Source organism: Poecilia reticulata, chromosome 14 (genome assembly GCF_904066995.2).
Source record: "Poecilia reticulata chromosome 14, P_reticulata-male-v2, whole genome shotgun sequence".
Lineage (NCBI taxonomy): Eukaryota > Metazoa > Chordata > Actinopteri > Cyprinodontiformes > Poeciliidae > Poecilia > Poecilia reticulata.
This window is the reverse complement of record NC_088843.1, coordinates 9526086-9541878: the sequence shown is the minus strand read 5'-3', so window position 1 is coordinate 9541878 and position 15793 is coordinate 9526086. Positions and strand designations below refer to the sequence as shown.

General features: G+C 37.3%; 3 protein-coding genes across 3 annotated transcripts; all 3 read right to left on the bottom strand.

Moving 5' to 3' along the window:
• Window positions 1-1322: 1322 nt before the first annotated feature.
• On the bottom strand, window positions 1323-3246 carry LOC103475420 (diamine acetyltransferase 1-like). The gene is made up of 6 exons (XM_008427013.3): window positions 2892-3246; window positions 2761-2812; window positions 2558-2638; window positions 2374-2475; window positions 2218-2258; window positions 1323-2092 (listed from the first exon to the last, which is right to left on the bottom strand). Exons 1-6 carry the CDS (start codon window positions 2955-2957, stop codon window positions 1925-1927), a joined length of 510 nt encoding a protein of 169 aa, XP_008425235.1. The 5' UTR covers window positions 2958-3246; the 3' UTR covers window positions 1323-1924.
• Window positions 3247-4392: 1146 nt separating this feature from the next.
• Window positions 4393-7762, bottom strand: prdx4 (peroxiredoxin 4). Its single transcript, XM_008427014.3, has 7 exons — window positions 7460-7762; window positions 5934-6051; window positions 5728-5844; window positions 5461-5583; window positions 4873-5003; window positions 4710-4744; window positions 4393-4520 (listed from the first exon to the last, which is right to left on the bottom strand). The coding sequence occupies exons 1-7, from the start codon at window positions 7668-7670 to the stop codon at window positions 4470-4472; spliced, it is 786 nt and encodes a 261-aa protein (XP_008425236.1). The 5' UTR covers window positions 7671-7762; the 3' UTR covers window positions 4393-4469.
• Window positions 7763-9156: 1394 nt separating this feature from the next.
• On the bottom strand, window positions 9157-15592 carry pdha1a (pyruvate dehydrogenase E1 subunit alpha 1a). The gene is made up of 11 exons (XM_008427022.3): window positions 15438-15592; window positions 14289-14357; window positions 13952-14125; window positions 13610-13736; window positions 12985-13076; window positions 12773-12865; window positions 12056-12211; window positions 10962-11033; window positions 10808-10875; window positions 10271-10379; window positions 9157-10085 (listed from the first exon to the last, which is right to left on the bottom strand). Exons 1-11 carry the CDS (start codon window positions 15483-15485, stop codon window positions 9921-9923), a joined length of 1173 nt encoding a protein of 390 aa, XP_008425244.1. The 5' UTR covers window positions 15486-15592; the 3' UTR covers window positions 9157-9920.
• Window positions 15593-15793: the final 201 nt, after the last annotated feature.

Below are 15793 nucleotides of genomic sequence, written 5' to 3'. Positions count from 1 at the left end.
TTCTGAATGTCAATGCAGACTTTGGTCACAGCGTTGTCCCATATTTGCGACACCTCAGACAACACCTCCACACAATAATTCAGCGCATGAGTGACAACTTTTTTCATCGCAGATGCAACATGTGTCTCAGTACAGCTAGCTAACACGGAGCTTACCTTTCTTTAAGCTTTCCTTCCAAGTGACGCTAAAAGTTGGACGAAGTCCCCACCGTCTGTGAAAGCAAAGCGCTGCTGATTTTACATGTCGCCATATCAATTTATGCAGCGCTATTATATTACTGACGATTAGACAGACATCTTCTCCCGCTCAGAGGAAACCACTGCGCATGTCTGGAGCTCCGCGTGCGAGTAAAGGGGGAGGCGATGGGTGACAACAGACACTAAGTCACGTTATTGCTCGGATTTTACGGCGCCATCTTAAGTCCCTGAACTTCACATTTTAACGGAGAAAAGCACAATGCGACTTGGATGTAACGAGTAACGCGACACTTTTGTAGAAATGTAGTGAAGTAGAAAGTACAGATACTTACTGTAAAATGTAGTGGAGTAAAAGTAGAAAGTATTCATTATTAAATCTACTTAAGTAAAGTACAGATACAAGAAAATTGTACTTAAGTACAGTAACGAAGTACTTGTACTTCGTTACTTCCCACCACTGCTCTGTTACATCCTTTCCATGGATTAGTATCACATGACAGACCAGTAGACTCTTATGACAGATTTTGAACCTATGATCAAACCAGGGGCACCTGAACAATCTCCTACTTTTGCCATCCACCAACCCATCAAACTGAACGACTCAGAAAAAAATTATAGGATGGAATAAAATGAAGCGCATCTCTGAAAGCAAAAATTATAAAATATTTCTAACCAGCAAGCAGGGGGCACCAACTTTCCATTGATTGCAAATAAATTAAAGCAATAGAAAACTTGATCATCTAACCGATAAGTTTATTTTTTAAATGTTCTGCTATGTGCTGTCCTGTGTAACTACTCATTAGTTACTAGTTGTCAAAGTAGGTTCAAAATGTCTCCCTGGTGAGTAGAAATTGACACGTGTTCAGTACAAAATGTCATGTTGTGTATTGCTCTTTTTCTTTCCTGAAAGAGTTTTTTTATGAAATGGACAAAGCTGCAAAAGTATAATACAATGAAGGGACAAAGTCACTATAGCACCTGATTTACAAACATACACTTTGCTTTGTTAAATGTTTATTTGATTCAAGATTTCTGAAGATTAATGGCAAAGATAAATTAAAATAAAGCAGAAGTCATCAGCCAAGTAAATACACTATCTGGTTTAAAAAAAAATATGGCGCTTCATATGTTTGAGAATGTAACATTTTTATTATTTAAAATCTGTTATGAACAAAGTTTAAACTGACAAAGTTTGCTGGTGTGGTGGTGGTTGTTTCTCTCCTAAAGTATATTTAATTTACACTTATTTCTGACAATAGTAAATTATGCACTTAGATTTTCATATTTTATTCATTACCATTTTCAAAACATCACATTTACTGTTACATTTTACAATATCACTCATTTCTTATTAATGAAACCAAAAACCTCCATTCCAGATTTCATTTACAAGATAACTGTTAACATTGCATATTAAAATAACAAAGATGTTCATTACTGCTTACCGATATTGCAAATTTTAATGCATAGGTTACTTTCTATGGACTTATTGTGTTCATAAATCGTAAGAATATAACTTCAAAGACTGAGTAATTTGTCTTCATAAAGTCGTAAAATGTTTTTTTTTTACTAGTAAGCAGTTTGTCAATAAGCGTTAATCTGCTTAATTTACAATATGAATGAGGTAAATGTTGCAAAATCAGGTAAAAATCAAAGACACAGAAATATTAAAATTGGCCCAAAAACATCCTCCACCCCCCAAATTCTTTATAAGTGATCAGTATGTTTTATTTTGCAGTCATCTTCACCAGGTCCTTCTTTTGGATCTCAAAGAGTCGCCAGCCCTCCTCCAAGGACAGGTCAGCGGCGCCCCTTCTCTTGTAGTACTCGATAGACTGCTTGTTGTTTTCTGCTACAATGAAATGCATACTGCTACAGCGGGTCTTTACAGCAATCTGAAGGAAAGATATTTCAGAAAAATGGACGTTAAAAAACAAGCAGACGAGCAGCACCTACTACACCTGAAATCAACGTGAATGTGTGACCAGATAAGTTGCAATTACACATAAAGTGTCTGTACCTTACTCAGCACCTTCAGGATTTGTGAACCAATGCCAAAGCCTGGTGAAACATTAAACAGGCAGAGCAATTACAACAGTTTTTTTTTTGCCAATGTTGCAACACTGCTGTAAATTATTACATTTTGGACCACAGCTGAACTATTCAGCAATCTTACCTCGAAACTCCTGCATTACATAGAAATCTTCCAAATAGAGAAGCTTTCCAATCCACGGGTCGTATGTGAAGTAGTACATTGCAAAGCCAATCACAGAAAATCCTTGATAAAAGACACTAGAAGTTAAAGGCTTTATTTATAAAGTATCTTAAAATATGAGGCAAGATTTTATTTTATTTTTTACCTTCTGTAGTCTGATCTTTTGGGACTTCTGCAACCAAGCAATGGTAGAATGGATGATCCCCAAAGCCATCCTCAAGCAGATCTAAATTAAAGTATGATACTAATGTTCAAGGACTCCATAGCAAAAATTGTTTTATTTACAAATAGAGGTTACTGCTTGTTTGGATAGGTAAACTTTGGCATAAATAAGTTAATGCAAAGCACCTTTCTCAGTGAGCATCACCTTCTCCTCCATCTCTTCAAATTTAGCAAGTTCCTACAATGCATAAAGATATGAGCGGAATTTAAATTTGAAGCAGAAAGAACTTGTTGAGAAAGCGGACAAAGTGCCTTACCTTTATGAGTCGCAAGATATCAGATACATCCTTTGGTTCAGCTGACCGTAAAACAAAATTGGCCATTTTCTCTTTTTTCCTTTTTTCCCTTTGCTTACCAGTCCTCGAAATGTGAACAAGAGCAAAATTTGTTTCTTCATTCGCTCCTCAGGAGTTTCCCCCCCGGCAAAGAATTAGAAAATCTAGCGCATACAGTTTTGCATCAGCCGCTCAGAGTTGTACAGTGGCGGCAGAAGCCTTCCCTTTATGCATCCTCCAAAAAGACACGCCTGATTGTAAATCCACATATTGACGCACGTCCTGTTTCTTTCTGGTACGAGTCGCTTATCTCTGTACATCACCGTTTTTCACTTGAGACCTGATCAAAAGAGAAATATTAACCAGCCCTAACAACACATAAGTGCTATAGTGAGCATAGACAGCCCACCAGACAAACCACAAATCAGAATGAAGATTTTTGCAAATATTTGTCTCTTACAAAACTCAATGGGAGGCTTTTCTGCAAGTTGTAATTGGAATATAAAAAAATTCCTCTTAGGAAAGTTGCCCAGTAGCACAAGTCTCTTTTATTGCTTGCAGACAGTCCAAGGTGCACTTGCATTACAAGATTTGATTCAGATGCCAACAACATTGTTTTGTCCATAATCTATTCTACATTGTAAAGAGTTGTTTGGGTCCGAGCCGACTTTAGGTATTCTCCACCTGACTGAGGGAATGCTCCCACATACTGATACTGAAAATGCTTTATTTATTGCAATTTTGTTTTATGGCATTGTCTAACTTACCATTTCTAGTGCAAAATGTCATAGTTTGGGTAAAGGTCTTCTTCACATGTCTTCAAATTATGAAGGCGGCCTTCAAAATGTGCTGAAGTCTAAAGCCACATAGTAAGCCATAAGAATACGTAAAAACATTTAAAATCTCAAAACTATATATATGTATAATAAATATTCTGATCATAAAATGCTACTTAGTGATAGTAAGCACCGTGGCTGTTGCTGGGAAATTTCACTTTGACCAGATTTATTGTCCAGGAAGAATTGTTTAACGGTTACCTAGGCAACTGTTAAACAGGCAACCGGGATGAATTGTTTAATGGTTAGTGGCAATAAAGTGGAGTGAGTTTTCCTCTTAAGAAGGAGGGGAAAAAATTATCTCCCATCCCAGAAAACTTGTCTGATCAGCCTCATTTTAATACTTGATTAGCTGCTGAAAACAAAGGAGCGATGACGAAATATTAACTACCAGTTATCACCTGTTGGATAATAAATACACAGCCTGAAATTCATCATAATTTGTATGTGCCCCAACATAATTCTATGTTTAGAATTTTTTATTTTAGTACTAAACAAGCAGTGTTCATATTAATCATAAGGCAGCATAGCATACTAATTCCTTCACTAGTGACTTATGGGGATCATCCAGTCAGCAATAAGTACCCCAGTTTAGGGGAAAACACAAATGCAACATGAAATCAAAAAATGACACAAGACACCAAAAATTAGGAAAAAAAAATAAAAGATTTTATTTGAACTTGGTTGAAATTAAAAAGTTTGGGAGGGAAAGCAGAAATGTTGTTCAGTTCAGTTTGTCAAAATATTTCAGCTTGCCTGAGGGGTCAGGAATGATCTGTGGAGGAAGATAAGATTTAATTAGTGATTTTCTTTCAAATACACCGAGCATCTCCGATCAGTTTATGCCAAGAAAAAAAAAGCCAGAACTTCAGAAACGTTCTATTAAACTCATCCAAATCAGGTTTTCCATGTTGCATTTTGTTTAGCAAGACAACGATTCAGTCCAATTCCCAGTCATACTTACAGTGTCGCTGCCTGGCTTCCATCCTGCTGGACACACTGTAGGGAAAAAAAAAAAAAATAATAAAATACTAAACAAAACCAGGTGTCTATTCAAAAAAACAGATCTCATTATAGCCAATAGATAAATAATCTTTCCAAAGGTGAATGAAAAGCACTTCCAGTACCTTCTCCATGTTTGTCTGTGTACTGGAAGGCCTGGACCAGCCGCAGAGTCTCATCCACTGATCTTCCCACGGGAAGATCATTCATGGTGATCTGCCTTAGGACGCCTTTGCCGTCGATGATAAAAAGACCTCTGACAAAGACATGGACATGTTAGATGAGGGTAGGGCTCACCATGTCAAATACCCACTTTAGTCCTTTCCCGCCCCCCTCTATGAAGTAGGATTTGACTCGAGTCTCAAAACGTAGTCCCTATATCAAAAAAATTTAGATTAAAAAAAAAAAAAAAAACTTAAAAAAGGTTCTGCAGCATAAGAAAAAAATATTCCTTGTATCATATGTTATGGTAATTATTGCAATAATTATGACAAATGATAAAAAAAAGTGTTTAAAAGTCAAATAATGTTATAGATAGCCTAATAGAGGTCTAATTTGGAGAAGTTTTCCAGAACAAATAAATAATAATAAAAAACCCCCACAAAACATCAATTTCGTTCCAATTTTTTCTTTCGATTGGTCCGTTTCACTTCTCCAGCATTACAGAATAGCATTATTTGAACCAGGATGGTGATTTTAAATTTGAATTGCACCTCAGCGTGTGACCCTGGTCCTCCAAGTAGACTCCATAATCTTTTGAAATCTGGTGTGTGAGGTCAGACAGCAGAGGGATTTTCATTGGTCCGAGTCCACCCTGCTTCCTGGGGGTGTTGATCCTGTTCAGAACAGAAAAAGTGAGCAAAACACTTTAGACAAATTATCACTAAAGTTACGGAAGAGCTAGGGAGATCAATATGTAATCATGCCATTTACTGAATGTGGTTTGCACTTTATAAGTCTACTGGAAGTGGTTTCCATACCAAGCTAAATGGGTGAACTGGGAATCCACCGAGCAGGCGACCACCTCAGTGTTGATGGCCTGAAATTCATGCACGCGATCGCTGAAAGCAATGATCTCAGTGGGGCAGACGAATGTGCTGCAGGAGGAAAAACCCATGATGACATATTTTACATATGTGATTAAAGACAATGTGATTTTACAATAATATATTCAAGACATACGTACAAGTCCAAAGGATAAAAAAAGAAAACAAGATATTTCCCCTTGTAGTCGGACAGCTTGAGCTCCTTGAATTCCCCATCAATGACAGCAGTTCCTTCCCAGTTGGGGGCAGGCTTCGAAACTGAAATGGAAAAAAAAAAAAAAAAAAATGCACACAAAAATTATTTTCTTTGAAATGTTTTTTACTTTCATATTCCTGTCCTGTAGGAGACTAGTAATTTCACTTTACTAGTCGTGCCAAGTGGATACAATTTTTGACACTAAACCACTACTGATTTGAGCAATCAGTTTATTTTACTGGGCTTGAAGAAATTACGTATTCTTCTTAAGAATTAGCTGTCTTTACTTACAGAGACATCAGATTTCAGATGTCTTCCACATTTATTTTAATCATTTCAGTTTCCATACTTAGAGACTCAGTTCCTCAAATTTTCCCAGTCTCGACCATTATAGATTGACAGTTGATGGCAAACAGATGGTTGGAAAAAACAGATCAACAGATGTGTTTGGGAGGATATAACTTATTATTTTTCAAAGTGAGAGAGGGAATAGAGAATAATTAACCATAACCAATTTACTTTTTCCATGCTTACTCTGACCTCGAAAGTACTTCAAGTTCCATACACGATCATTTCCACAGTAGTGGGATTAAAAATTATGGACTGACTCTAAGAACCAAAAACTGCCAAATTGAGTACTTATCTAAAAAAACAAACAAAAAAAAACCACAACAACAGGCTTTATGTGTTACATGACATGTAAACATAATTTGAGCCACGGTTTTAATAACATATTTTCTTCACATAGATAGAAATGTTGAACATTCATCTGATATGGTTGTGGCACAGTAGTTTGTCTTATTTTATGTTACATACTCTCCATCCAAGTCATCTTTGCAAGTTCTTTCCTTTATGCTTTTCTGTTGTCCTCAGTTTTGGTGGACATACTCTGTGTTTACCAATCAGACTGCCAGGAACAGGTTTCCCATGTTTGACATCGGTCTCAAATTACTCGCATTCAAAGTGAGCAGCAAGCCATAAGTAATTGCTAAAGCAAGAATAGAGGACACGGCTTGCATTAAGGTAAGCCATGGACCATATGGCAGAGAAGCAAAGCAGAAACAACTAGAACATACGCACTAGCTGCGTGTTGTTAAGATTTTATGGGTAAGCGTGTTGGTGTGCCGCTATTCTGGGTCATGTGTCAGGGGCGGAGAGAGACAAACTACCCAATCAATGTCACACACTGACGTGTCCTACAAAATTGAATCAAAAGCATTGGAAATAAAATCACGTTTCTGGCGTGAAATCTAAATAGGAGTTTAAAACCTATGAGGAAACAAAGGGACACAAGGTAACACAATTAAACGCTCATCCGCAGGCTGAGTCAGTGCGCATCTGTCATCTTCCCACAGGCACAGCAGTGGCTTCCCAACAAGAAACGCATCTAAAAACGGGAACTTTCAGCGTGCAAAACATCGGTTCAATAACCGGTGGGGTTAAAAGCAGTGAGGGGAGGAAGGAACTCACTCTTGGCTTTGCTGAGATGCAGGGAATGGTCGGACACGGGCACACGGAAAGCTTCTCCAGGATATACGTGTCCTCCAGCGTAGTTGTGACACTGGGAGTTCTTCAGGTGAGCGCCTTCCTCTGCAGAGGCGATTGCGCTGACAAGGAGCAAGGCAGCGCAAAAGGCGCACAGCAGCTCCTTTTTTGCACCAGTGCTGAAACCAGACTCCATTGTGTGGTCTCCCCGTGTGCACGTAGAGTTTCAGACTTTCAGCAGGAATGAAGCCTTCTTCCTTATCTTCTTCTTCTTCGTCATTTGGAGATTTCCTGCAGCTGGCGTCCTCATTGCCGCATTACCGCCATCTTCTGGAGGTAATTAAAATTTCAGATTAATTGTTAGTGAAAATATATAAAGCCACCAGATGCATATCCTTGTAAAATAATTTATTCTGTGTGTACTGAAAGAAGCATAATTTTCAAGATTTTTGCAACCTCATTACATTTATACCCCTAAATAAAACTTTCATCAGAAAAACATTCTTAATTCAACCAATGAAATGCTTTAAAATGTTTCAAACCAATGAAGCACAAACTGAAGCTGCAAATGTCATCTTTGGCTATAAACATCACTAATGTTTGGAATTGAACCCCTTCATGAAAAGTGCTCATTTTAACTCTGGAGGAGCTACACAGATATACAGCTCATGTGGATTATTCTGTTAACAAGATGTTAGTCATGCACTTCACAAATCTAAGACCTTTACTGAAAGACAGGCCAGAAAACGTCTGATTGCACTTCATATAAACCATGTAGCAAATGAGATTAAAGGTAATTTTTAATACAAATTGCACACAAACAAAAGAGCTTAATATTTTTTTTATTACCAGGGTTCACTCAGATCCAGACTGTTCATACACTCTTCTTGAATTACTTGCTACTCCAAATGTAAGCTTTCCATAAGTAACTGAACAGCAGCCATTTTTATTCCAGTTATAATACATCCATACAAGACATTTTGATCTTATAAAAAGGCTGCCAGTGTTTAAAAACAGCTGAAAGTTAAAAGTTGTATTTGCTGCCAACAGCTTGTGTAGACATGCAGCATGTTCACAACAATGTATGTTATCAAATATGTTTGTACTATGTATTGAAACCAAATGGAAATTCTGATGCACCACCTTCTAATAATTACATTTGCTGCATCTGGTAAAATAACCATCTTTCGTGAATAAAGTAATGTCATAAAAAGCTGCAAGGTCAGAAATACTTAATCAAACAAGTCTTCAATTTGGAAAGATGAGTTTATATCGAGGCCGTAAGATTTATTACTTCTATAAATACACATTCAGTGGAATCCTGACTCCCAGAATTTAGGATATGTACGACAAACTTTACATCCACAATCAATTTCTCTCTAAAATCGCTGAAAAGCTACAACAAATGTAAATTCATATCTCTGGTTATGGAGTAAATCAAAGATGAGAAGCTACTTTCAGCATATTTAGCTGCGCATGTTTAGCTGGGTCAGGTACATACAGATACAAGAAACCTCTGCACTTCTTCTTTAATGTGGCATTTTTAATGGAAACATACTGGTTGAATCAAACCTTTTGAGGTATTTCTGTCATGAAAGGTCAAAAATGTCTGGGTAATAACTGCCTGAGGATCTATTATCATCATTTACACTTAAGGAGAAAAGAGTTCAAAGACATGCAGGTGGGTTTGACATGAAGAGTGAGATTTATTGCACCTCAACAATGTCCAGAGCGTAACAACAAAAAGGTCAATATGGAGTACACTATCCATACAGAAGTTTAAGAACTTAACGCTTAAGAAAAACACTTTTAAATACAGAAGCTTAAGAAAAGCATCATAGGTACTTGTTTGAAGTTTTAAATTCATAGATGGGAACTTCAGATAATTCATCGGGACTGGCAATTTAAACCGGATCTTGCTCATATGGCTCACAGTCAAAATATCTTAAAAATATAAATACGTGTTTCAATGAGAATGTGGCAACGATGTTCTTCAGATTACCCATCTCCCAACTGTTTTGTGTTTCACTATATTCATTTTAATCTTAATGTCAGAAATGGTGTAATCCAAGTATCATGAATGAAAAAGTTGATTTGAAAAGGGTAAAAAAAAAAAAAACCCACTCACCATTAGTAAATAAGAGTGATAAATAAGTCCAGATGTTTTAGCTGTGTTTGAATGCAGACCCCATACAGACTAGAGTGGTTATACAAGAAGAAACTTGAAAGTTGAACCAATTAATGTCAGTTTAACTCTGAGAACATGTTTGTAAATTATGGCCCTCATCGTTAAAAAGTGGCAATAAAAAAACGGTTAAAGCTCTGGATACAATGCATTATGCGAGTTCACATATAATGCACTCAAACAAGGTGCATCATGTGAAGTGTGTTCAGATAACAGTATGGGGGCTTGAGTTACAGTTGAACTGACGAAGCAACTCAGACTTTAGCTGAGAGACTTCAGTTTGGTCCACGGGTTGGTGCCGCGCACCTCCACTGGTGGACTGTTAGAGAAGATGTGGTTGCACAGCTCATCCAGGGGGGGTTCGGGATCCGTGGTGGCAAACTGAGCTGCATCTTCGATTTCCTTCCTCACTTCCACATCGATCTCCTACAGATGCAACACAGACAAAAAAAACAAACAAAAAAAAAACCTTAGTGGCAACCAACACGCACAGAGCAGCTACTCAAGCAATGACAATTGATTATGCAGCTACGTGAAAATAAACTATTTCTGCAAATTTTTTGAAGAAAAAAATCTGCTACAAACTTGTTCAACTTCAAAGTATTTGCTACCTTAAGCTCCTCCACGCTGGCCATGTTGTTGCTGAGAAGGCGGTCCTTCAGCAGGGAGATGGGGTCACTCTTACTGCGGACCTCCTGGATCTCTTCACGTGTGCGGTAGCTAGAAGGGCAGATTGGTGCAGGGACGTTGCAGGGATTGACTACAATAATCACATTTGTACACTCTATCCAAATATAAGGATTTGAAAAAAAAAAAAGAACATGATTTCCTGCAACATATAGCAGCTAATGAGTCATATTTGGATCTGTTGTACCAATGTTGCAGGATCCAAATTAGAATTAGGAAGGTTTTATCTCTGATTTTCTATTATTCTACAGAGGTTAATTAGCAACAGCCAATAGCAGGATTAGCTCAGTTTTTCCCCGGGCTTTGTTACTGAAAGGACACTACGGAGGGAAGGAAAGTATATGAAGACTACTGCAAACAAGCCAGAAGCAAGAAGGGCAGCAGCACAGAGAACATGACATTTAACATTTTCATATTAGTAACAAGAAAAGCAAAACAGTTGAGGTGCTGTGATCAAGTACCTGACACCGGGGTCGCTCATACTGTGTCCATGGTAACGGTATGTCTGTAGCTCCATGAGTATTGGACCCTGATGAACAGAAGCAAACGTTTAGCAGAAGAAAAAGCAAAAAACAGCAGCAGTAATAACTTTTAAAGCATTTTATTAAGACTAACCTTCCCAGACCGGCAGTGATCAGCTGCAAATCTAGTTGCTTCCCGAACACACAGAATATCCATACCGTCAACCTTGGAGGCAAAAATGGTCATTTTAATGAATCATTATAAGCTCTTCTGAAAGAATCTATGCTTGAAACAAATAGTTATTACAGCTTGGATAAAATTAGGCATAAAATCCCAACTTGAAGACCAGTTTTTAACCACATGACTCACATTATTTACTTTTAATGTAGGTTATTCCAGACAACCTGAGTAAAAAATCCCAATAATGAATGAATTATTTGTATTGCTATCTTAGCAATGCTGACAATTAAACTTACCAAGTTGACATTAAATAATAATTTCAGTTTTTACAATAATTGAGCAACTCAAATCTATTTTTTATTAAAAAAATATTCCTGGTTGCTATCTACAACATTATTTTAACATTCATATATCAGTATTAACCCAAATATAAATATTTTTAAAAAGTGTCATATCAACTATATGCTTTTATTCTAAGTAAAATATTATCAGCTGTTCCTTTTCCTTGTACAACTGATCTGCAGCTTTAGGCATCATTATCAGAACATTTACTGAATTTTGCAAAAGAAAATGATAAAAATATCAGTAAGTCAGCAGAATCCCATCAGAAATCCTGACTTGCATGGCATTACTGCACTTACTTCCTGTTTGTAAAAGAATATAATTCGAATTCTTATTGATGGTGTATGGGACACTGAACAATCTTGTTGGTCAGGTATCAAACTCCTCAGATCAGATTTATGTCAGAAATAAAACCATTACTCTTTCAACAAGTTTTTCCATAAGAGTTACTTATTTTATCAGTTCATGTTCAAGTTTTCTAATTTACAATTGGATTTTAACTTTATGTGATACTTACATTTTGTACTATTGTTCAGTTAATGTATGTGTCTTTACTGGATCTTATTTATGGTGTTTTCCTGTAATACTCTTTAAAATACTCTGTATGTAGGAAATACGCCGGCCTTGCCTTTTAAACTTCCCCAAAAATAATAATATAGTGATCCACGCTGTGTTGAATTATGCTGGCAAAAAAAAGATTTACGTAGGTAAGTGAAAATCTGTACCCTGAGACCAGGAATAAACTCTCCCCTCTTGAAGTAGTCGGTGCTGGCTGCGGCTCGCTCTACTGACGTCCCCATGCCGTACCTGTTGTTCTCACAGATGAAGATAAGAGGCAATTTCCAAAGAGCTGCCATGTTGTAGGTTTCAAAGATTTGACCCTGAAACACACGCAAGAAAACATTTTTTTAATTTTGTTTTGCTCTCTGAAGAAATCCAGCAAAATATAGTCTGATTGATTTTACATGACTAATTTTCAAATTAAACGTTTCTCAGAAAACATTCAGAAAAATAACATGAGGCTGGAGTCAGATATTTAAATCCACTTAATACATTGTAAAACAGGCATTTGCTGAATAAATTTGAATTTCCCGTGTTCTGAAAATTATTAAAGGACAAAATTATTTATACACGTTCAAAAATATGCATAAAAGACAATGATATTTGTTTAAAAGTACCTTCTAAAATTGTACCTTAAAACTATTTTTGCAGCCATCAATCAGTTTTCATATTTTAAGCGTTTGTTCCTCTCAAGAGAAGAAACAGCCCAAAATTAAACACACCTGTATTTATGAACATATGCAAACTTTGATGGAAAATATATATACTATTTGTCACACATTTTTTTCATCCTGTAAAGAAGGTGATAAATGCTACAGTGAAAAAAAAGAGCTTTTGAGATGCAATTCAGATGTAAAATACCAGGGATTTGTGACTCATACCTGGTTGGCAGCACCATCACCATACAAACAGACACAAAGCTCATCTGTGCCCTTATATTTGCAGGCGAGCGCCACACCTGCACCCAGAGGAACCTGAAGAAACAGATACACCTAAGTTAAAGTTATCATTAGTTCTCTCCCAAAAACAGTAACAAATTACTTAGAAAATAAAAGGTTACCCACACACTTTGTCTGAGAGTTCAGGAACTTACCTGGGCACCGACAATTCCATTTCCTCCATAGAAATTTTTACAATACATATGCATAGAGCCTCCCTTGCCCTTTGCAATGCCGCCTCTTCTGCCTGCATATAAAAAATAAACAGACATCAAGAACAAGGCAGGGAGATGTTATCTACAGTTCAAGCATTTCACAATTAAACATGGACAAACACAGGTGACCCTGGGCTGACCTGCTAGCGCCGCAGTATGACAACATGTATTTACAGTGCAGACATCAAATCTGCAGATGATTCCACCATTATCACCCCACTTCTCAGCTCAGCAGACCACAGAAGCTCATCACTTATACAACCTAGATTTTAGACTGTCACTAGTTTGATACATTTATCCGGTCTGCTTTACAGAAAGTTAGATTTCTATCTTGTTGCAGCTTCTGCATTCACCATAGTTGTGGGATTTATGTTCTTGTCAGTATCAACGGATAGATCTGTCCTGTGTGTTTTTCACACAAAAACAATTTAAATTGTCTTAGTGAACATTTCCAACAGATGCTGAAATAAACAACTACTTTTACACTATAATCTAGGGTTGAGTGCTGAATCCATGCAGAAACGTAATCCATCTTGAGATGAATTAGCTGGCACTGCAGACTCACCAGTGAGTTCAGCCATGATCTCCTTGACGGTTCCTCCCCTTGTTAAAGTGTAGCCGTGTGCGCGGTACGCTGTGATCAGGTGATCTTTTAGATTAATCGATGCCTCGATACCAACAGCACAAGCTTCCTGCACATGGAAAGCAGACAAATTCACATAAATAGACACATATTCTGAAACACAATCTTAATTTTTTATCAGTTATTCTTCTCAAAGAATCCCTTACCCTAACAAATTCTTACAGTTTCTAGTGATAAGCATAAATTATTCCTGAATAGTGCAGTGAATCTGTGTATTTGCACTGTGTGGACTGGTGCGAACAAGCTATGAAGCGTTATATTCACCTGGCCGTCATATAAATGACAGAACCCTCTGATGATCTTCTGCTTGTACAGCTGGTCGGCCTTCAGCTCCATCCGCCTCATAGTCTGCATGGTGCGGTAGTACTGCAGACCCTCGTCCCGCGTCATAACCACCTGAGTTGCAGGGGCCTCGTCCAGCTTGAAGACGTCACATTTCTTGAAAGAAAAAGAAAATACGTGAGAAACCTAAACATGCATTGGACAATTTGATAGAGTGTACAACATAATATAAATATTATTTTACTGTTGGAGAGGATCTCTACAGCCTAATCTCAATGACCGAAACTTTGGGAACCAGGGGTTAGTTTCTGAAACATACCTTTATTTCAAACGTTGCCTGGGTTGTGAAGTCAGAATAGGTCCGTGCCGACACGACAGCTGCAGCTCCCTATCGTAGGGCAAGAAGAGGACATAACAGGTTTAAAAAAATCAGCACATGTTTCGTAACTTTCTCACATCGATAACTGTCGGTGTTACCAGATATTCTTAAAAATTACGATTTCCAACATCCTCCCCCTGAAATTGTACCTCATCAAAAATTAGATACATTTATGTTTAATTTTAAATGCTTCCTTTCTTTAAAACGAATAATGTTTGTTCAATCAATGTATTTGTTTAGTAAGAATAGTCTGTTTCTAGCCATTTAAACACTGCATCTCAATAATGGGTGTGGCCTTTTTGGATGAATAACAATGGCTACAAGTAAATTGGTTGCATTAATTTCTACTCACTAATAAGAGACAGAAATACTGCTTGTTGGATGTTCCAGAGTGATGTCTAATTTATTCCTTTTTTCTAGATCAAAAGTTTTTGTAATTGTGGATCATAACTTTCAGCAGGTTTCAAGCTGATCTAAAGTTACGTAAAGATGAAAAACAATAATGTATATTTACAAAACGCTACAGATAATCCTATTCTCATTTAACACTTCTTTCAGTTCAGATTTTTCCCCAACATTTCTAATAATGTCACTATTTTAGATGAACGTCAATCTATAAACGAACAAATTTTATTTGAATCTACTAAAATGCAAAATACGTATATTTGTGTTGTGTAAATAAACCCACATTTTACAAGTCTGACAGTTCATATAGTGCATACCGAAGCATAACGTCTTGATTAGTAAAAGAGCTAGCTAACTGTGAAGTTGTTGTTTTTTTCGCTTTTACAACAGACAGCAACAGAAACGGTGACGGTTGTGCTCGAGTATTCAGGAAACACAAAGTCAAGGCACGAAAAGCTAGATAATTGAGTCACTGTTGGCCAAAGCGCTGAGAAATAAAATGATTGTGGATATGTTTGCAGGAGTTAGCTTCGTTAGCCAGACCTGCTACCAGCACCGGCCTCACAAGGTCAGAAAACAGCTGACAGATTATTTAGGATAAACAACGCGCGATTTCAAAGGCAAGGCATATTAGCCAGAGTCTAACTGGGGCACAACATGGGTTTAAAAAATAGTTTAGCTTACATTTCTCTGAGCGCAGGTCCTCAGTACATTGGAGATATTGGTCAGCATCTTTCCCTCCACAGAGACTACACAGCTCGGTTCAACCCGTACCCGTCCTTCTACCCAACTCAGGCCCTGTCCTTCCGGGGCCGCTTGCTCCGCCCACTCTTCTTCTTCTACTTTTCTTTATACCTCAATACCGAGAACTAATCGCTACCGCCACTACACTCAGATGTCAGTATTACAGTGACACTAAATAACTTAAAACGTGTTTTTATAAGGCTTGTTTGTCCGACTAAAATCTACCTTTTAAAACCTTAAGGAGGTATAAAACATACTTCATGTTGAGCCCACGTTTCTATATTCAAAATGTTTAT